Below are 22,422 nucleotides of genomic sequence, written 5' to 3'. Positions count from 1 at the left end.
CCTTATTTTGCTTTTCTCATGCTTGAATGCAGCCTTACAAGACACATGGTTTGAATGATCTAGCAGAGACCTGCGCATAGGTGTCAAAGTTAGTTCAATGTCATATCTAATTATGTTATGGATGAGCTGCTCTATTGATTTTGTTAGAGTACTGAAGCTTTGCATAAATGATGGGGTGCAGGAAATTGACCGCACATGTGAAAAGTCAGTTATGTTTGCAAATTAGCTACTGAACTACACTGCCAGAACTAAGACTTCACAATTTTTAACATTCGCATTTAAACACAATTATGAACAAACCTTATTTATGCTGACATAAATAATAACAACCGTGTATTAACGTTAATAAAGGTATTCCTGTTAAATCAAAAACTTTGACATATTTATCAAGCAAACTATTTCAGCATACATGGTTTATAGCATTCCTATTAAGTAACCCTTCATAACTTAAAATATATAAAAAAAATCATAATGCCACTAAACAGTGTTTTTGGGTATACATAAATTGTCACAAAAATCTGCTTGTCAAACTAATGCAATGTTAAGTAAATTAACCACATTGCTCTATAAAGCAGTATTGATGCTAAGTGTTCTTTAAAAACCAGAAGAACATTCCTAGGACGTTATTTGTACATTGTTGGAGTACCTTGCATTTTGGTCCTCTTCATCACTTTGGAGGAGGTCATCATTTAGTTCTTCATCTGACAACTCTGATGGGTTCTGAGGTTGAGGGGAAAATAATTAGGAATTCACTATTGAACAATTTTCAATTGAATTTTTAGGGTTCTGTTTTAAATAATTATAATAAGGAATTAAAAGTCTACATTTAAAAGAAATACAAATTTGAATGCTGCTACAACAAAAAAACACAAGGTACAAACAGAAGATTATGAAAAGTTTTAAAGTGATAGTTCACCCAATAATTTAAATTCTGTCACCATTTACTCACCCTCATGTAATTACAGAACACAAAAGATACTTTGAAAAATGTGGTTAAACTGGCACCCATTCACTTGCATTGGTTTTGTGTCCGTACAATAGAAGTAAATGCCAGTGATGTTCAGTTACCAACTTTCTTCAAAATATCTTATTTTTTGTGTTCTGTGGTAGAAAGAAAGCCATTCGAGTTTGAAATGATAATAGGGTAAGTAAATGATGAAATAATTGTTACTTTTGGGTGAACCAATACTTTAAATAGATAAAGAGCCTGCAAAAGACAGAAACTGCATTACCTTTTTTGATGATAGCCAATCTTCTTCAAGCAAGTCTCCCTCCAAATCACTGTAAATTGGAATTATAGAATTATAACATATAATTTAACCACACTTCTAAATCTCTTTAAGATGTGTGACAGCGCTCAGCAAACAGTGAAAACGAAGAACACCACTGCCACTGTAATCCGTGTCTATTCACTTCAAATCACAGGCATGACAGCTGTATGCTTAAATGCTATAAGGCATTCTGGTAAAGGTCTTCTTCATTCTGCTTCACAGTGACATGAAATAAGCAAAGCTGAGCCAGGAGTGGGACCGTAATGAACACATACCTGTCCAAGTCATCATCATCCTCTCCTCTTCGGCGTCTTGACCTTTCAGCACCAGGCTTATCATATTCATCAAAATCATCATCTACACAGAGACAAGAAACATACCGCCACAAATCTCATCACTGACAGTTATAAGGATTTGAACCCTAATGAAATAATTAATTAAAGAATAATATTAAAGAATAATAATAAAACATTCTCAGACCAAGCATGCAATACCCCAGGGTCTTTTACAAACCCCTCAAGTACACCCACATTTTCTGAACTTGGATCAGCTGCTTCTACTGTCTAAAGGCTGTCTACAAGTCTATTTTAAAGTGACACAATCTTTCTTTAGAGGATGTAATAGGACTCTATATTAGTAATAGTGCTTGCATAATATTTTAACATAAATACTATATAACTGTATTCAGGTTCCATCTGTGGATAACGATTCACAATAACGATTCACATGCTGAAGATATCAAAATCACTATAGTGACAAGAAGGATCTCTTGTATTATAAAACTATAATTCACAGTTAATTAACAATCGTAAAACAATACAACTATTTTTGAATAAAAGATGACTTCATCAAATACATATATTTTGTACCCATGGCATGGTTAAAAAACAGACTACGCTACGTAGACGTACTGTCTATTCATGTTGCCTATGCGATGATGCTTATATAATACATACAGACCCAGTTTAGTTTACTATACACGCCATTTCTCATTTTGCATAAAACATAACGACAGCAGATGTATGCATCATAATAATAATGCAGAAATCGCAATAGTTAGCTCATTCATTGCAACACTCTGCTAATCTCCTGCTAACTAGTTAGCAGCCGTAAATGAGTATAAATACCTAAGCGCTCATATGCTCGTAACTCATGCTACAGCGAATGTCACAGCATGCAGACAGTTGCATAAACAGCATAACAGTTAGACATTGCATAAAGGCCTGCTGCTAAATTTTTATCCCAACAGAATTAAAGAAACACAGTAAACTAGGGAACAAAAGCAGCTAGCTCGCTAGTACTAGCAGGGAGCTAATCTGGGTGTAAATTAATATTGCATACATCATACCTCCGGCAATGGTCGCCATAACCCAAGAATGTTTAATTTCTTGGAGACTGTGGTGTATCTATAACGTCGTTGAGTGCATTGAAACTGGTTTAAGTGCAGCGCGTCGTGCCCTTAAAGGCTAAGCTTAGCGTGATATCTCCCCAGTTTGTGCTCTGAAAACATCTGCAGAAGAGTCATGGCGGACGAGCTGTGCCGCGCTGCATCATGGGTATGAAACTGTGATGAGGGATGTGCTTGCATACGGGATGCTGTCGGTTTCAGGGTAGACCAGACTGAGTTAGCTTGTTGAAGGCAGTGTTGGGTGTAACTAGTTACGAAGTAATTAGTTACTGTATTTAAATTACCTTTCCCTTGAAAAAGTAAAGTAAGGGATTACTCATATGTTTTGTGTAATTTAATTACAGTTACTTTTGATGTACTTAAACTAAATACTTGTAATTGACATCAAAATTCAAAGTCTTACTTTAAAATCTGTGCTCACATTTGTAATACTTTGGTCAGTTAATAATATTATTTATTTATATGAATTAAATAAGCCGTTTCATGTCTATCCTTGAATCACTTAACTAATCAAGGTCGATGTAGGATATAGAAAGTAATTAGCAATGAGTAACTAAATACTTTTTGGACAGAGTAATTTGGACAGTAATCTAATTACACTATTGAATGTGTAATGAGTAACTAGTAATTAATTACTTTTTCAGAGTAACTTACCCAACACTGGTTGAAGGTTAGTCTGACTTTATTCGACGCGACGAAATCTTGCTATAATCGTGCAGGCTACTTTCAAAGCGACTTTTCATAACTTTATTGTAAAGTAGAAGTTCGGTAGGAAAATGCAATTGACATCTAACCAAAATGATAGTTGTGAGCTCTATACAATAAAAAAAATTGTCGACTAAAACAAAAACTTGCAGGGTTCAAAGTTTCCAACAGTAATTTGAATAACCAAGTTAATTCTGTATTTACTGAAAAAAAAACATTGAAAGTTGCAGAATGATGCCTTTGATGTCAATAGCCCAGATCACATTAACATTGTTTATTTCCTTCTTTGCGACAATTCGCTATTTTTGTATACACCCCAAATGTTTTCAAGTAGGCTACCTACCCGTTTTATTTCCACCTTTCGAAAATGTATTTTGAATTAGAAAGAAATGTTTGATTGAAATTGAATACACCGAAATATTTTTTCACAACACGCGCAAAAGCTATTCGCTCAAAGCGACATCGTGAAGCTGAAATCCATCCCACTGAATATTTTATTGTTCATTTATTTATTTTCTTGTTCAACAACTCGTATCAAAAAGTACCTGCATGGTAGACCGGACTAATCACCACCACGCCCCCACCTCCAATCACATTTCTTTGATAGCGTTTCATAAAGATTATTTTCTCTCTGCATCCGGGGAGTCATTCAGGGGTTATCATTTTTTTGCCTGCTGTTATTGGATATCATGTTCCAATTCGGGACGCCATTGGTCTGGTGCTTGTCAGTCTGCGGCGCGCCGACGCTCGTGAACGCGCCGCGCAGACAGTGCACGATAAGTAGTGGCCAGAGTGTCTGGAGTCTGTCTGAAACTGATAAAAATGGTGATGGAGTTTTTCAAGAGTCTCGCTCCTATTTATAAGAAAGCTAAAGGGAGACAGAGCGGAATTTTACAATCGTCCAATCCTGTAGTCATTTCGCATTATTATTATATTGTAGCGCATTTCAAAGTTTATTCCATTTTTTCACCAGACAGTTCATTTATTCACAGGTAAGACGATGACGGCGCGCGAGTCTCTTTGTCTCATGTAGTTTGCAAATTGCAGTAATGGTGATTGTGCTGTGTTGTGTTGTTCATGAATACATCGCTTAATGGTAGCAAACAAGAACGCGTATGTTAAGGGTTCTTCGGCTTGAAGGGTGGTAATTCTAATGTGATTACATATTACCGCATGTCGTTCAGCAGGATAAAGAAGAGTTTGCGAGCGTCGCGATCGTCTCTTCGGCCAGATGACGCACCTGCGCTCACGTGAGCACATGCTCTCATTAACCCCATGAACTCGCGGTGCCAAAACAAACCGCAGTGTGAAATCATTGTGTCTGGGGCAGTAAATATATGCAGCCTGGCACGTTGCCAAGCACAAAGTCATTTGCTCTATTTGTACATTTTTAAGCCCGTCTTTTACTGGGGTATCTGTGTTCGGTGGTGATCATGCATGTTTGGGATTTTGGCCCATTTGTTGTTAACAGGTAAAGTACAATAATGAACACTTTGAAGGCTAAGGCTAGTCTAGGTAGAGTTCTTAAGATTTTAGTAGCATTTAGAAACGGACAATAATCAAATAAAGTGGCTTATTTGGTGTCTGTGTGAAGTGTTTGTGCGCCTGTAATCATACGGTGGCGCTAACATGTTTCAGTGTGATAAACCTCGTCGCAGTTCGTAACTAGTGTTATATAACAAAAAGTTATACTTAACAATACTACTGTGATAAATTGTCCAAAAATATAATGCTCCCATGAAATTAAAGCATTCACTTGAAGCATATTATTGCCTTTTTTTGCTAACCCCTTGTTTCTACGTATTTACCCAAATAAGTGTTCATGCGTATTTATGTATTGTGGTGGTAAAGCTATATTTTCTAAAAAGTTAGATATATTTCTGTAGATAGTTATCCTTTGCCTTTTTATACATCATTTTTGTATCAGATTTATAACTGTTTAAAATGCACAAAAAATTTCTGCTTCGTGAGTGGTGTCCTTGAGGTTTTTTTGGAGGAATTTAAATCTGTGGTTCTCTACTTGTTTGGCTTTGTGACCCAGATTTGACATTGAACACCATGTGGTGGCCCTATACATTACCAGAACTTTTTTTTGTATAGAAATAAACCAAAATACTGAGGCCCAAAATAACATAGGTTGTATTTTTACCATTCAGTAGTTGTTTGGCGTTTCCTAGAATGAAAAAATGCTGGACAACCTGCCCACGGTAACATTTTTTTGTTGATTTCATGAGGTGCTGAATGAATATGTGGTGAAATAACATATTTCGCAGTTTTTTTTCCATTAACGAAAGTTGGACGTATTTTCTTTTTCCATCATAATTGTGCATGATTATATGGTATATGTGGTTTGTATTTAGCATTGGTTTATTTTTTGGAACCCTTTTTCTGTTGTGACCCACTATTGAAAACCACTTGCAGAAATATCATTGTAGGTGTCTATTCGAACCTTCCTAAATTTCTCCCCAACCCAGCCTCTGCTTTTGTCTAGGCTCTTATTATACCTATTGTATTCCCTTATTGGTCCAGAATGAATATGTTCCATCTGTGTTAGCCTTGACAGCTCATACATTCATAATTGTACAGCAGACATCATATTTTTATCTCGTATGACTCTTAGCCATATGTAAAACAAGATGGCTGCTTCATGGGAAGCATTCAAAACCAGATGTTTTCTCCTTTACACTGAGTGTACAGTCAGCTTAAGGTGATCTCTGTAAAGGAGATTAGTACCCTGCACTCACAGGGTGCTGTCCTGCCCTGACCCAGACGGTTTGTGTGATCCTACGTGTTTCAAATCTAAACAAATATAATGATGACAATTTACAGTAATTAAACATACTTACAGGTATAAAAAAAACATATAGCAAGAAGCGATACAATTGTATTGTTTGGTTGATATCTATAAAGGTCACAAAAGGTTATTTTGAAAATATGTAAACCACACACTGGGGGAAGCCTGTGCTTGAGTTTGAAAAGTTTTGTTTTTGTCTTAATGACAAAAACAGTATATTAGACAATACCAGCTTCAAATATAAATTATTTATTGTCTGCCTTGGAGTAATGTGTAATTAATTGTAAACGGTATTTTGATTATTTGCACAAAGCTTGTCAAATTGGCCACCGGTTTGCAATGATAAACATTTTAGGGCTGTGTGTTAGGTGTGTAGTGTTTTGTAAGTCTATTTCGAGGGAAAATCTATCAAAATGTGAAAGTGTAGTTTACTGCGAGAGCCTTCTAAAAAATCGTCCTTCTGTTGTTTTGGACCTAATTTTACTGTGTAAACTAATAGGTCGATTTTCTTTTTTGGCAAGTTTAGTGCACTGTGAATTTAGAAGCAGTTTCAATTCCCTTATACGAGGCGATTTTCATTACTGTAATGTTTGAGGATATTATAAATGCTTCACTGCACAGTTCTGTATATATCATATAATTTCACCTTCAGGCCTATTAGTCTTCAACCTCAGTACTTTGTTGTGTTTTGACTTGTCAAGCTCTGTGTTTATAAAAATGTGCATATATATGCAGCACGCAGGTCTGCAAAACATTATGTAGTATTGTTGGGTATTTGAAAGGAAAACATGCTGCATACGTTACAAAGTGTTGGTTCTCAATTTATGTTTTTTGAAATTAGATTTAAAAAAAGGATTTTAGTTTTGTTACTAGTATTTAATAATGTGGCATGCTATAAAATGTCTGGTAAAATAGCCTGGATTTTGCAAACCCAACAGCAATTTTTTAAAATGTAATAAAAATTATATCTCTTTGAATTAATTATTTCTATTTGGGTCTTTCTTTATAGGCGGGAGAAACATCATTCTGACGGCCTCTTGGAACCGTCACTTACTCAGATCCACTAATAGATGCCTGTGTTCTGGAGCTGTGCTTTTGTGCGGACGGTAGGTTTAAACCGGCATTTCCCACCCTATACTCTGTGAAGCACTTTTGGGCAAGTCATGGAGAGGGAGGTGGAGCAGCGGGAATGTAGGAGGTGTGTAAAGGTGCGATTATAAAAGCCTGTAGGCTGATAAGTGTGCATCAGAGAGGCTAATGCTGAATTAAACGAGTCTCTGTTTTCTTTGTCATACGTGACGTTTGAAATGTTACTGAATAATCGCTGTTTTAGCAGGGCATACAATCATTTCTACTACTCACTTCTGATGAAAATTTCTAACTGATTTCTTAATTGAACACCATAATTACATGGTAGATTAGCTGATATTACTAAAATAATAAGAAAATAAATCTAGGAAATGGAGAGCAAAAATGGCGGCCATGTTTGTTGTTATTTTGGAAGAGAAAAAGACACTATCCCAACCATGTCTCTCTCTATATCTCTGGCTGACTAAGCTTATGGAGTTTTGGTTTGGAAGAACAAGGTTCACACTTTCGTGCATTGCTTGCATATATTCTATATCAAAGCCACAATGGCATGTTAAAGACATCACTGGCAGGCAGCCAAAACATAAAGCTTCTCTCTTTCTAACCTTCCGCCTCTTTTTGGTGGCTGTCCTGGCTTAGTCGCTCCCTTCCTTTTACTCATGTCCTGATGCTGATGGCAGCGTAACGTCTGACTCTTCTCAAAGCCTTACCCAAGTGCTGGAGCCAAGCATTGGATGTGTTAGGACAGCTGCCTCCATTTTAGGGAGGAGTTTTGCAGAGGAAGATGGAGACCTTTCCACCGTACCAGAGTTTGTTGCGTGAATCAATTCTGATATGAGGCATCGTCTGCAATCTTTACTCTGTTTTTGTCATTCAATATTTATTTACAAATCAAATGTGATGGGTTTGGTTGAAATGTGATTAAATCACTCTCGTGTTTTTGTATACGATGAATCGTGGTTTGGGTTCATTGCTTACCAGTGTCAGATTGCAGCAATTTTGTCTTTTTTACGATTTGTTTTCTACTTTATGCATAGCTTGTTATGACTATTCATAATGATCTTGTTTTGTTTCGTCACACGATGACAGATTGAAATCGGCTTTTAAAGCTTTTCTGGTAGTGAAATTGTTAGTGATGTTACAAAACAAAAACTCTGTAATTTTCAAATGAAAAAGTGCCCCCAGGCCCTCAGGATTTTACTGGTAAATGGTTATGTTTTCGAATCCTCTGTGAAATTTTATTTGTCTGATTTTATTGTTTATTATTACCCGCACAGTTAGCTGTTATATTTAAATTGTTAACCACATTTGGCAGATAGTATTCCATATTTAAACTTGCACATTCCTTTAGCTGCTGTTTGATCCAAAACATCACTTTTTAGATTTGTTTTTTACAATTCATAATTTTAGCAAGTTTAAGAGTTTGTGATGTTAACGTTTATTTTAAGACTTATTCCCGTTCATAGGATTGCTGTCATCTGTTTTCTGTTTGATAATCTCTATGATTAGTTTATATTTTTGTACATGATCGTTTCATTAGATTACAAGATTTGGTGAGTAAATGGCAAGTTTAAAATTCCCTGTTAGTGTTATTATTCACAAATAAATTATAGACAAAAAAAAAACATGTTTTGTAATTATATTTTGAGAACTTCAATATCTCTGTGTATCTCAGTTTCTCTTTTCCATAAAAACTTTGTAGTTAAAAAACTGAAACATATCATTGTTTCATTGGTTGTTGTAAATACAATCATCGTTATTGCTGTTGTTATCTTTCTTATTGTATTAATAATGTCATCTCTATTAGAATTGCTCAACAATTGAATCATTGTATATCAAATTTATTTGTAGATCATATATTTTTTGGCATGATAAAAATATTTTAAATTGCTGTGATAACGATGTTCATTTTAATTTCGTTAATTTGATACATGCCCACTGAAAGTTGAAATGCTTGATATGAGCGACTGGTTTGGTGTGTATAAGCTGCTAAAGCCCCAAAGGTGCCATTGACTATGTGTGTGCATGTGTGTGCGTGTATTGGATCGTGGATTTGTGGCTTCGTGTCTGGGGCCTTTTGCTTCAGTTTCTGAGGTAAAGGATCTTCTGGAAGATTCAACCTCTTGAGACCCACTCGCCATGAAATCTCATAACTCTAACTGGAAAGTGGAAAAATTTGGGGTGTGACACTGTTATAATGGGTGCTTTCTTTTTTTAATGATAAAACTATGATCAAAAGAAACAATTTTTTTTATCATGCGTTTAATTTTAAGTTTGAATAATAACCTTTTATAAAACGAGTTATTTTAAAACAAATTATTCATATTACTGCAATCATTGCTGATATTGTGAAAATATACAATGAACGTTTCATTTGTTTAGAGAGTTTAAAAAACAATGACACTTGTATTGTACACATTTTGAAACATTGTACGGCCAAGGCTTTTGGTTGTGAGGACAGAAAGTAGAAAATAAATAAAAAATGACTACTGTTGTAGAGATTCAAACAGTGGTATGGTGGAGGTTTAAAACAGTAGGTCGTGGTACATACGTTCATGATTTGGCTAAAAACTTTAGGGATTATGGCTTGATGTTTCAGTGGCGTTGGCACTTGTCATTTTAAACAAACAGTTATGTTTTTACTCCTCACGGTGTATTTGTTCTTTTTTAGTGAAATGTTTCTTTTGAATATCAAAACATCTCTCTGCACCTGAAACAAATGTAGGGTTTGTAAAATGTGTTATTTTCCTATAGAGATGAAGGTAAAGCAATTGCTATTTGATTTTGTTTGCTTACATAACTCTTTATTTAAAAACAATTAAATGTATGTTACCTACAAATTTAGGGTCTGAATAACTGTAGGGTTATAATTTGTTAGCAGAAAAATCTTTACAGAGATTGGACCTTATGTTGTCTTAGCCATTTTTGCAGACAAAACTTGCTTTGTTATTGTTAAGGTTTTAAATCTCAAACACAGATTTTTGTGTGTGTAAATTTAGGAAGAATATTTGAAACGAATAATATTTTGTCGGCCTTATACTGTACTTAAATACCAAAGTATCTGTCCGATATTCTCTCAACTTTCTGAATACTGATCTAAACAAGTAGTTAAATGTTTTAATGGTTTGCATGTTCCTAGCATGCACTGAAGTATGAAAAGTATGTTGTTACTATTAAAAATGTATTTGCATTTCTTTTTATGTTGTCATCGCTGTTAAATTGCGTGTCCTGTTTTTCAGTTTGTCTTTTTATATCATAATGTTTGTGGATTGTCATTGTGACTGATGTGTTTATGTGCATCATCTTCAAACTTTTGAGGCGAAGAATTCCAAGTTTATATCATGTAATATTCATATCAAAAGTAAAGATTTATTAATAATAGATTATGGTTTCTTGAATTTGCCAAATAATTAAATAGTCTAAGCTAATCAGACTCATCAATTGCACAGACTAAAGTTAAAATGATTGTAATTGGTTACCTTATTTCTGCTGAGGGTTATTTTATCTAACAGTGTTAAGACCAAATATCACTTTCGTCAGTCATCTTCGTGGATGGACGAAGAAGTTCATTCAATTGAGTCCATGAACTCTTGCACATTACCATAAGTGATTTCTTTATATTTTACTATCTCAAATGAAGAAAATGTATCATGCCAAAACACAGCTTTTTGTTTTGTGAATGCTTAAGTCGCTGAGTACATGTATGCTGTCTGTATGGTTGCTGATGGTATTTGCAAAAAGCATTATATTATTCATTGATCGCACTCATTTTGAAATGCTTTCTTGGATATTTTGACCAGTCTAGGACTGTTAAAATAAACAATTAATTTAATAATATTCAGGTAGGGTTTCCTTAATTTATTTGCAAACAGTTTCCAAATTATGCGTGATATTTCACTTTTTATTTATTTATTTTTGTTATAAGCATGTTTCCTACTGTGTGGCGTTTGAATGTTTTATAAGTTTTGAAGGGAGGGAGAAAGAGGGTTTGTTTATTCCATCATCCCTAAAGGCATAGTATTTTTATGAAATCTCAGCTCTTACTCTCTCTGACACTCACTCACTCTCTCTCTCTCTCTCTCTGTCACTTGTCTTTTTTCAGGCCTGTTTCTTTTTCAATGCTGCTGATCACTTAATGACTCTTTAAATAACTAGCCCAAACGATGCGGATGAGTTCCTGTATGCTATGGTACTATTTGACAATATTTTGCTCATAAAAAAAGGCCTTCTTGCTCCAACCCAACAAGTTCTGCAAGTATTCCAAACACTAACAGCCTATATTGCCACTTATGTAGGAACTAATGCTAATTAATCGGCCAACGTTTAATGTCCATGCGTCTTCGTTGATTATGTGGTTCTCTGTGTTTTCTCTTTGTCTACAGATGCAGTTGAATATTTTCCCTAAATGTCTTTTGATCTTAAGAGGTCACACTCAGTTTTAACCTCGGGCTCATGTTTTTTCTGTCAGGTGCTGAGCTTCGCCAAACCGTCAAAGTGTTCAGACTCATTAACATTATCAGGGGTGAATTTCGTTTTGATGCCTGTCTGCTAAAGCATGTGTTGATGGGTTGAAAACCAAATGAACTGGTCACAGTGATTAGAGGCCAAGTGGTTAATCCCAGCAAAGAGTGTGTGACACAAACACTAAACGAACACTGCGACTCTTCGATAAGAAAAAGCAGCGCTAAAGCACGGAAACATCCCAAATATCAATTTCACGTCTCATCTCCCGCTGACACGCAGTGCTTGAGAGTGCAGGGGTTAGACCAAACAGGGCCTTGGCAATAGTATCATGTTATCTCCTATCAATTAGTGCCTAAAGGGGATTAACCCCTGCAACATAGAGGAAACAGATAGGATCACGGTGTACGTCTGTTGAATCGCAGGGTCACCTGCTTCCCTCATTAGTGATGACCTCTCTCTCTCTTGCTGTCTCAGGACTCAGTGTCTGTCATTTTTATGTATTCACTAGTTTAATGGGAGAAGTAGACTGATATGTTCAGCATTTTTGTGGACATATTATTATGAGTGTCTTCAGGAAGGATGGTTACATTTTAGGTGATTAGTCATGCTGTGTGGTGTTATGCCGGTGTTGTTCAGGTGAGAGTGAATCAGCAATGTATTCCGAGTTGACAACATTTCTCTTATAACAAGGTCGGCAGCATGAAACTCGCAGTTTGAGTCGGCCAAATGTTGGTGCATAGCTGCACACGGGGAATAAACTGCAGCTGACCTTACTTTATATTCATGAACCTGTATTAGTGGTCCGATAAAAGTTTTGCATAGCTCAAGAAAAGTTCGATTTTATAACAATAACTACAGTTAGGCCTCAATATAAGGCATTTCAGATGTCCACGGATATTTAACTCAAACAATTTAAAAAGTGGAAGACTTTCTGGACGGTGTTAATCGGTTTGTATAGATGCCTTTAAAATGGGGTTTTGTATCTAAACATTAATAGCTTTTATCTTATTCCTTCATCCATTAATAAGTGTCAAAGCTCTTTTCTTTACAGGAAATAAAATGGTAAATTTAATGGTGAGTTTACAGTTCGAAAAGGGGGAAGGCCATATGACACTGAAAGCAGCAACTTATGTCTTAGCTTTTAAGTCTCGCTCACACTTGTGCATATTCAAGAATGGAAATCATAACACATGCGAGTCAGTCATATTAAACTTGTATGGGGTTGCTTGGCTTTCCCAACTTTTTGCATGCGCTAAGGAAAGTTTTACCATTTAAATTAAACAGCAAAATTTAAATAAGGATTTTTAAGAAAACTTAAACTTTTTTGTTGCTTAAATAAAGTCCCTGTCATTAAGAAAATATATTCTGCATCTAATTTTGGGTCCACCAAGATTTTTTATACTGTGGCATTATTTTAATCAAAGTTAAGCTTACTGTTCCCCTGATGTCCAATTGCTGGATATTTACTTTGAGGTCGATATGCTGTTTCTCATTAGTTTATGAATATTAATTGATATGTGTTAAACACTTAGGCTTAGGTTACTGAGGCTATTTTCTTAAAAATTAAGATTGATTTTTCTCATTCAATTGGTCTTGGTGCAGAAAGTTCATAAGTACTGCACTGAAAACAGCTGTGAAGACAAATGTCCATGATGTTGTGGAGGATGAGCAAGAGAAAAAAATCTTTGGCTGTGCGTTTTTTTTTTTTAACCAAAATGAAATTACATGGTCATTCTAACTTCTCTGTTTTACACAGCAAATGGGGTGTGGAATTGAGCTGCATTTTATGAATTAATTGTTATGTGAGAATTCATTGATAGAAAAGATTATAATGCTATATTGTCCTGTCATGTTCTGCCAAAATTATGTTTTCCAAAAATTTCTCTGAATCAGAGCATTGCTTTACTGGGTTTTGTGTTGTATTTGTGAGCTGTGGTTCTTATAGCAGTGCATATAGCTCGAAATGATTCATTTAGAACTTTGATCACTATGCCTTGATTTCTTTTTTCTTCTGAACTGCCATTAAGTCTTTATTCGACCTTAACAAATTGTAGCGTTGGGTGCATCAATATCTCAATATCTTGTAAAGTGTACTTTCAAATGTTTAAATGGGTCTCTGACATACTTTTTAGGAGATTCTGACTTTGTGAGTGTATGTTTTTTAAATGGCCAGAAATTATCAAAAGCATTTAATGAGTCAACAAATATACAGAAAATCAAGCCATGGGGTAAAAAAACTGTTGCAAAAATCAATGAAAGAAAGGTGTTCACTTTAATAATCTTTGTGAAAAGTGAAATCTGAACAGACCAGATCAGACACAAGTACATTTTTATTACAGATAGAGCTAATGAAGAATAATACATCACATACTTTCTGCAGATAGATATTCTACATCTCTGAAAACTTAAGGTATCTAGTTCTATATCCCATATTTGAGGATGTTCTGTGGTTTTATAACTTTAGCAGTATAATTTGTTTTAATCTGTTAATGCGTTTTTATTGGTTGTCATGTATTGGACTTGAAAGACTCAATGTTATCTGTTTCTGTTGAAAAATAGCTAAATGCTTTTAATAGCACATTGACTTCTTTTTGAATTTAGAATTTACATTTTATTATTTGCAAATACTTTCGTTCACAGCGACAAAATGAGGATCGTAACATTAGCAGACTGAACTAAGATGCCACAGAATCTTTATAATTCAGCTTTTCTGCGTGTTCTGTCATTTCAGTAAGTGCATAAGTTTTGTGATTTAAGTTTCAAGTTATGCACTCCATCCAGGGTGTATCCTGCCTTGATGCCCGATGACTCCTGAGATAGGCGCAGGCTCCCCGTGACCCGAGGTAGTTCGGATAAGCGGTAGAAAATGGATGGATGGAAGTTTCAAGTTATACATCTAGGGACAGTTGACACTGCCCTTGAAATGGTGCAATTCTGTGTAGCCAATCAGAATACTCCTTTTCAATGTGAGCATATTAGAGAGCTTGAATGAAAGGTTGTTCAGTTCATTCTGACTGATATGTGCTTACGAAGGATGAAATGTGAAACTCATGTCAAATGCACATTACATGCTTCAGTCTTGGATTCTTTTGTAGATCTGTCAGTTAGCACATGGGAAACGTGTGTGTATAGATGTATGATGCGTCTAGATGTAGTCATTTTTCCTTCTTCACTCATGCCATTTTAATAAAGATGCAGCCGCAGACTTTCATTAACTGGGTGCTTTAGGCAAATAGGCAGTAAGAAAACAACACGCTGTCTCTGGCCTTCCAGCTGTGTGGATGTCCATCAAACCCTGCAATGCAATTTCTTTAAACTTCAAAAGGGGAAATGTAATTGACTTGACAGTTCTTTGACATATGAGAAAATGATGGCAACATTCATTCAGCTGTACAGTCAGCTTTATTGTAAAGATCAAGCAAATCATCAAGACTTAGCGTTTCAATGTTTATACAAACCCAAATAAAAGGACTGTAGTCTAAAATCTGAACAAAAATAACAAACAAATGCCTCTTTTTACATTAATAAAGGTTTACAGGTTTATAAAAAACAAATGCCTCTCATTTTCATTTGATTGCCTCTATCATTTGGGAGGGCAAACTGTCCAACAATCTAATTCTGCAGATTCGCTTTAAAATATCAGCATTATTATTTTCACTTCATTATTTTTTAAAGGTGTTCTCAGTGCACGCATGTTATTCAGGCTGAGATGTGATATGATATTATACAATACGGTATTTGAAATACTTGACATTGACGAAGTTAAGATGCAGGATCATGCACAGCGATAATTTTCTGTTTATAGAGACTTTTAAAATACATTTTCAGCTGTAATTGATTTATTTTATAAGTTAAGTATGTTGACAATTTAAGAGGTTCTTGTAATTAATGCAAAAGTACATTATTCATAAATTTTATTGACTTTTCTGTCATTGCTGAAACACAAGTCAATGCAGTGCAACTTTAAAATATAGTTAAAACTGCTGTAAAAATGAATCCTTCATAATGCAGTATATTGTGCTGTGTTACTGAAATCTCATTTGAGTGTACATCATTTTAAACATGTACTACAAATTTCTCAAAAAAAAAGAGGGAAAGTGAACCTTTAAAACTATCTTTGAATAAAAACGTCATGAAGAAATTAAGATTTTTACTTTTGCTTTCGGGTGTAATAAATGTAACATATTAACACAGATTGTGTTGTGTTTTGCTTAGAGCCTTTGCTCGTTTTATTTATTATAGATCTATTTGTATTTCTTTATTTGCAATACAGTGTATACATGTGATAAAATACTGTACATGATGTATTAGCCATGTAAAAAACTAATCTAAATTTAAGTAAAAGTCATGTTAAAAATTCTGTTGACTAGTAATGGATATGTTTTTTTTTTTTTAGGGGGGATTCATCTCGGCTCTTGCAAGTTTAAAGAAATGGAATCGTGCTCCGTGTTATATGGTAAGTTATTAAACCAGTATAGCAAACCAGCAAACGAACTGTACCCTCCACACAGCACAGGCTTTACAGACTCATCTGGAAAAGTCCTTTCTGGTAGAAAGAGAATAGAAAAGGAAGTTAATTATTTCCACCCGAACCTAAAATGCCTCTGTCTCTCTCTACAAAGATTGGCTTGTGATTTGCATGAGGATTTTGAGGAGCTTTTCAGTATGTTTGCCATGTCTGTCCTGGCTGTCTGTTTAAACAGGCCCCGAGTAATGAAGAAGAGAAGATGGAAGGAAGGAAGGAGGGAGGGAGAAAAAGAGGAGGTGTGCTAAATCCTGGTTTCCCTCCTCAGCCCTTTTGGGATATGAAGGACCCAGATGGTGTAGGGGTGTGAAACCAGCATTGTGTGTGTGTGTGCGTACATATTAAAGTGTGTCTGTCTGTTTGTCAGTTTCTCTGTCTGTCTGTCCATCTGTAATTTCCTTCCAAAATCAGGGGCGTCCTTAGTGAAGGGACCCTGCCCTAATGTCAGCCCTGTGAGGGGAAGCTTGTCTGTCTGTCTGAATGGAAACAAAAGACAGTGGACACAACTAACCCCCCAAAATCATCTTTGTCCCCGTTGCCCTCTGCCGCCCAGAGCCTGACACCCAGCACTAGGGGCTTTGATTAGCCAAGTGGAGACGCTGGGGAGTCACAATACCCTCTGCCCTGATTAGCCTGCACTTGGCCACTGCTGACCCCTCCTTCCAAAGAGAATCATGTGAATGGGCTGGAGATACTGAAACAAGGCATTTTGGAAGGAGCATCATGCACCTTGACCTGTCTAGACACTGCTGGTGTAACAAATAGATAATGTGGCCTTTTCATGTCACTGATGTTCTGCACTCTCTTTTAAGTTTGAGGCAACTATAAGGCCAATAGGTTAACTGTTTTTCTGATCTAGTTTTATTATTTTTTTACTTTTAATAATGAAATCAGTCCTAGTTATTTTTTACATATTTATGTTACATATAGGAAAAGTTTTCCAGTTTCCGCCATTCTGAGACTCCACATTTTCTGTAAGTATTTCTTCTTAACCAAATTGATGTAACTACTCAAGTTTTGTTTTCGGTTGCCTTAAATTGCTTGGCTGTTTTTTGAAAAAAAAAATTCTGGTGTCGTTTTAAATTGTGTTTATTTATTGTATGAAAAATTCTTGTTAGTCATAAGGCATATGATGTACATTAACAACCATGTCACATACCATGTTAATCTAGTTTTTACAGATCACAGTAGATACATAAATGTTTATCGTTTTTTGGGTTTTATATCTAATTGTGCACAGGAAATTCTATTTTTTCATACAAATTAACCACTAAACCATAAAAATACTTTCAATACGTAATGTGAAAGTTACTGAATCTTAAAACTACATCATTGTCCTTTTTTATATAATGCTGAGTCAAGATCTCTGGTCAAATCTGATGATTGTGTCGTTTGGGAGTTAGACACTCAAAACATGATGACAGGTGAAATATTTGGTCAACGGAATATTACGATTTCCCAATATTTCTGAAATCCTGGTGTGAATGTTATGTTTAGACAGTGATTTTTCCTTTCATTATACATGGCTGTAGGCATAGTTTTCTCACTGTAACTGCAGGAAGTGCCGCTGTTGTTGTTCCTGTGTGGGTGGGTGCCCGCACCGCTACTGCGGCTTTGCCAGTTCCCTCCATTGTCATGCAGCAATATGCCCAACAGACCCTGAATCTGTAATGGTTGAGTGTTCTGTCAGTAATAATAGTGTCTAGATTGGTTGAATCTGACCCTGGAACAGCCCTAGAAGAACTCCTTTATAGAGGTGAATTTTAGAAGAGACACGGTGGTGGGGGTTGTCATGGCGTGCTCTGTGTGGCTCCTTCTGCCCCGCCCTCTAACCAGCCACTCGAAGCCAAGAAAATGGCAGCTGCAGTGAGCTGCCAAATGAACACCGATTCTCCACCCACCCCTCCATTTCGCCAATCGCCCCCACCCATCCACCCCGCTCTCCCTCTCCCGTGTTTTGTCAGTTTTGCAGTAAAATGAATTTGAATCTTGGGTTCTTTGCCATCTTATAAATGCCTTCCAACATCCTTGCCATTATCACGTCTTATGCCCATGTTGCCAGCTCAGTACTGCCCAGGTTGACGTATGAAACGTCAACGCCCCACACCGATAGCAGTTTATGTAGATAGAAGAAAATTAATTAGATGTTATGTCTCGATCATGTTTAACCTCACACAGACACACATCTGCCCACTTTATCTTCCGCTGCACGTAACCATGAAGAAAGTAAGCCTCATACAGGGGATCCTTTAGTACATTTCATGGCAGTCAAAGCGTTGGGAATGTTTTAATGAATGCTGTCATATGTATGTCATTTCTGATGAATGGATGTTGTCAGGGGTTTTATTTTGGCTGATGTACTCCCACATGGAAAATAATTGAGAGTGTGGAATCTGAATGGCTGTGGTAAAATAGAGATGGCATTCACTCAGGTGTTTATTCGCACAAAGTTTGAGATTTATTTTGATTAACAGGTGCAAGTAAAATCTGCATGTTAGAACACTAAATGTATATAATAGAAACATTTCTAGTTTGTAATGTTCTGTGAAGGTGTCTGTTTGTCTGTTGATTTCTGCATCCTACATTTAATTTTTTGGTGTATTATATGTTCCTCCTTTTTATTTTCTGTGTAAGTTTTCTGCCTAAAGTGAGCTGATTTGCCCTGCTATGGCGAAACTCTTGGTAATTCGTTACCAAGAAGCACTAAACAATGACCCAGTTAGTTTGTCTATACTCTGTTTGGCTTTGCCAGCACACCAGAATGAGGCAGGGCAGGTCCTTGAAGTATGTAAAATTATTTCCCCTGACTTTACTATAATAGTGCCGACACTTAATCTTTATTTGTCTGAGACTGACCCTCTAAGGATGCATTTGTGGAAGTGAGCATGTTAAGAGAATATTCCAAGGTTATTCTGTGGACAGCATGAGACCCTCCCTATTTTCCAGCTTGAGTTGATGGTAAAATGCAGCTCGGCAGTTGAAATGAATAGATCATTGCGTGTCGGATGTGCAATAACACACTTTATATTTGAAAGTATGCTGTAGTGTTTTTAAATCTGAAGCCTGCAATTTTGTATTTCCCATGTTTGACTGATGCTGTTTTTGTGAATTTGTATGTGTTCTTTGTCACAGGATAGTGAAGACGAGCAGAGATGGTGTGTCTTCCGAGATCATACAGGTAGCAATATGAAAATATATACATTGTATGCATAACTATCTTTATCGCATTCCTCTGTATACTTCACTCTCTGTAATGTACTCTTATACTCAAATAAATTTCCATCAGAACAGTAAATAGACCTACAGAAATTCTTTTAACTGCTCTCATGCAATCACTATACATATATGACATTGTAAATATCAGCGTAACGTTACTGGCAATCTAGCTAAGTAGGCCATGATCTTTAGTATAAACAACTCTTTATTTCACACATTACACTTTTCATTTTTACACAGGTTACACATTTGTGAGTTTTGTGTCCTATTCTTTGTCACTTGATGTCAAAAATATATGCATGTTTATTATCCAGTGTTAGTAATTTTCTTGTAATTTTCTGGCTAATCCATGTACCCATGTGACCTTTTTGTAAAATGGACACCGCACACAACCACACATTAGAATGTAACTAATTTATATAAACTGCCAGTATATCTTTACAAAAATGTATTTTTCTAAAAAAATTAAATCTACTGTTTTTATAGTTGTAGCTGGCTCATACACGCATAATTCCCTTAATATTTGCAGACCTTTAAACGGAATCAAATGTTTCAAATGGTTATTTTGTCCTGCTAGTAGTTAGTGGGAGTCATAGCCAATTAAGTGTCCAAATGTCGTACAGTATAAGGTCAAAAGTCGCTGTGCTGTATTAAAAAGATGACAGTAGCCATTCTGGAAAGGTCAGCCGCTTGGTTTGTTTCCAAAGGAAAGGTGCCACATTGATGCCTTGGTGCTTTTGATTTACTTTATATTAGAGTTTGTTAAAGGAGTCATGTGGCTTAAACAAATATAATCATTTGTTTTTGATGTAACGCAACATGTATACACTATTTAAGGTTAAAGAATGCTGTATTTTCAACATATCGTGCATGTTTGTATCTCCTCTTTGCCCCACCTCTCTGATACGCGCAGATTTTATCAAGCTCAACTCTCTGAAAAGTGAGGTGTACTATGATGGGCAAGTTAACCATTGAGTAGTGATTAGTCGAATACTGCAAATGTGTGATGGAAATGTAACACCTCTACTATATTTGGTACTTCAGCTACAAAGCTATTGTGCTGACAGGTATGTCCACCTTACTTGCATATACGTTTGTGTTGTCTTGATACCATGAACTGACGTAGATTCGTGGGGGTGTGGTTACACAAGGCGTTTCAGGCAAGTCTGGGTGAGAATTCGCTTTTAGATAGAATGCATTTATTGTGTTTGACACTTTCATTTTTGCAATTTTATGTGTGTAATACATGCATGGGCAACTTATAACACACCAAAGACACGTAATCGTGCCATATGACCCCTTTAATTATGGATCTTGATCTGACAAAAAAAATCTTACAAAAAAATATTATGCCCTATATTCAAATTCATATCTAAATGTTTTTACTCAGAGCTAATAAGACATTGGCCTGTCTGAATTTGTTTTTGAGTAGATGGTTTGCTAGTTAGAATGTTTATAAAAAAAGGAGCGTTTAGACACTGAACACAATGTAATGTATTTAAAGTACTTTAAAAGTGAAAAGATCTCTTCGGTCGTCACTATCAATCAGTTTTGTGGTTGTGCAGTTTTCTGGTATACACAGTGGAGGTGTATGGTGGTATTTTCAGAATCCAGCTGTGAGAGTAGTCTATCTCAGTTTACTCACTTTAATTCAAGGTCCTTTCCATGCTATTTTCGAAGTTGTTATGCGCACATTTAGTGAATTGTGCTGAAATTCTAATTTTTTCCAATTCTAATTTTTATTCAGGATCAGTAAGGGTTCACAGCCTTGAGTAGATGTATTTTAAGCAATGCTGCTTTATGAATTCCAAATGATACTGCATGTAGACACAGTCCGTTAAACGGAGATTCAGATTTCACAGTGCACTGCAGACTGAAATGCTCTGAAAGTTAACATGTACACGTGCCAGTCATTGACCTTTAAGGTGCATGCTCATTAAGATTTCTCATTAAGGCATTTAAGTTTGAGTAACCCATGTGGTCGGTGGTATATGTGTGTGCGAGACGTAAGAGAGGGACAGAGCAAGAAAAAGCAAGAGACTGGGGTTTCAATGCCTCTGCTGTCTTTTGTCTTCTGAGTTGACTTCTTAGGAGCCCATTGCCAGAGTTCCATACATGAGAGATCAAGAGTTACCAAGGTGCTCAGAAGATAGACACAGACACACACTCATTCAGTCAGACTCATTTCCTTTGCATGTCAGAGCCCTGCTGGGGCTTCAGTAGAGGTCACTGACACCACCAATGGAGCTTTCTCCTAAATGAAAAACCAATCCCATTGTATGGGTGTGTTGCTGTTTCTGTCTGAAAGTTGGGTGTTAAGGAGGAGGGTCCATATATGCTATAATATTTTACAAGCATGTCCTAGCAGAGCTTCTTGTTATCTGCTTAACTGAATGTCACCATCTAATTTCTGGTTAAAATAAGCATTTTAAAAACGCAATTATACATACATCAGAGATGCCCTAGCGTTGATATAAGACATGAGATTGTAAATGCACCTTTCCTCTTTCTTCCACTCATTCCCATCATCAAGCTGCAGCATTAACTTGTATTCTAACAAGATTAAAATATATTTGTCCTAAGGATTAGTAATTCTACCGTCCCTTTCGTTCCTTCGCTGGACTGGTCTGCGAATTTGCAGCAGTCTTTTTGATCTACCGTGCGTAGTAAAGATCCTGGCTTGGGTCTGGCCATCCTAGGGCCTGGTGTGAAATCAGCCTGATGTCATCCCTATTGTCCTCCATTTTCATCCCTCACTCTTTTAACGATGTTTCCGAACCTCGCAGGCGCATTTCTCACTGGTCCATAGGAAGCATTTAGAGAACTCAAGGCAGAAAAGCACAGTGGGAGTGTTTGGGGTTGGGGGGGATTGAGGGTGTGCAAATCTTTTGTATGGAAAGCAGACACATTTTTGTACTTTCCCTCCACCTTCGGCTTTTCTCCGGTTTGA

At 36.2% G+C, this 22,422-nt stretch overlaps 1 protein-coding gene and 1 long non-coding RNA gene across 5 annotated transcripts in view; one reads left to right on the top strand and one right to left on the bottom strand.

The window, feature by feature from the left end:
* Positions 1-2,798, bottom strand: part of rbm33a (RNA binding motif protein 33a) — a 36,148-nt gene extending 33,350 nt beyond the window's left edge. For all 4 annotated transcript variants that reach the window (XM_056746930.1, XM_056746945.1, XM_056746955.1 and 1 more), the window contains exons 1-4: positions 2,620-2,798; positions 1,547-1,628; positions 1,233-1,281; positions 647-720 (exon numbers count right to left, since the gene is read on the bottom strand). In XM_056746930.1, the coding sequence (XP_056602908.1) occupies positions 647-720; positions 1,233-1,281; positions 1,547-1,628; positions 2,620-2,638 (224 nt within the window). In that variant the 5' untranslated portion in view covers positions 2,639-2,798. The remainder of the gene's footprint in view (positions 1-646; positions 721-1,232; positions 1,282-1,546; positions 1,629-2,619) is intronic.
* A 1,380-nt stretch (positions 2,799-4,178) lies between these two features.
* Positions 4,179-19,416, top strand: LOC130425145 (uncharacterized). The gene is made up of 3 exons (XR_008907037.1): positions 4,179-4,376; positions 7,188-7,284; positions 16,128-19,416. It is a non-coding gene; the product is annotated as an uncharacterized LOC130425145 (long non-coding RNA).
* Positions 19,417-22,422: the final 3,006 nt, after the last annotated feature.

The sequence above is a fragment of the Triplophysa dalaica genome, chromosome 1, assembly GCF_015846415.1.
Source record: "Triplophysa dalaica isolate WHDGS20190420 chromosome 1, ASM1584641v1, whole genome shotgun sequence".
NCBI classification, from domain to species: Eukaryota; Metazoa; Chordata; class Actinopteri; order Cypriniformes; family Nemacheilidae; genus Triplophysa; species Triplophysa dalaica.
The sequence above is the reverse complement of the archived record's forward strand: the minus strand, read 5'-3'. Positions and strand labels throughout refer to the sequence as shown.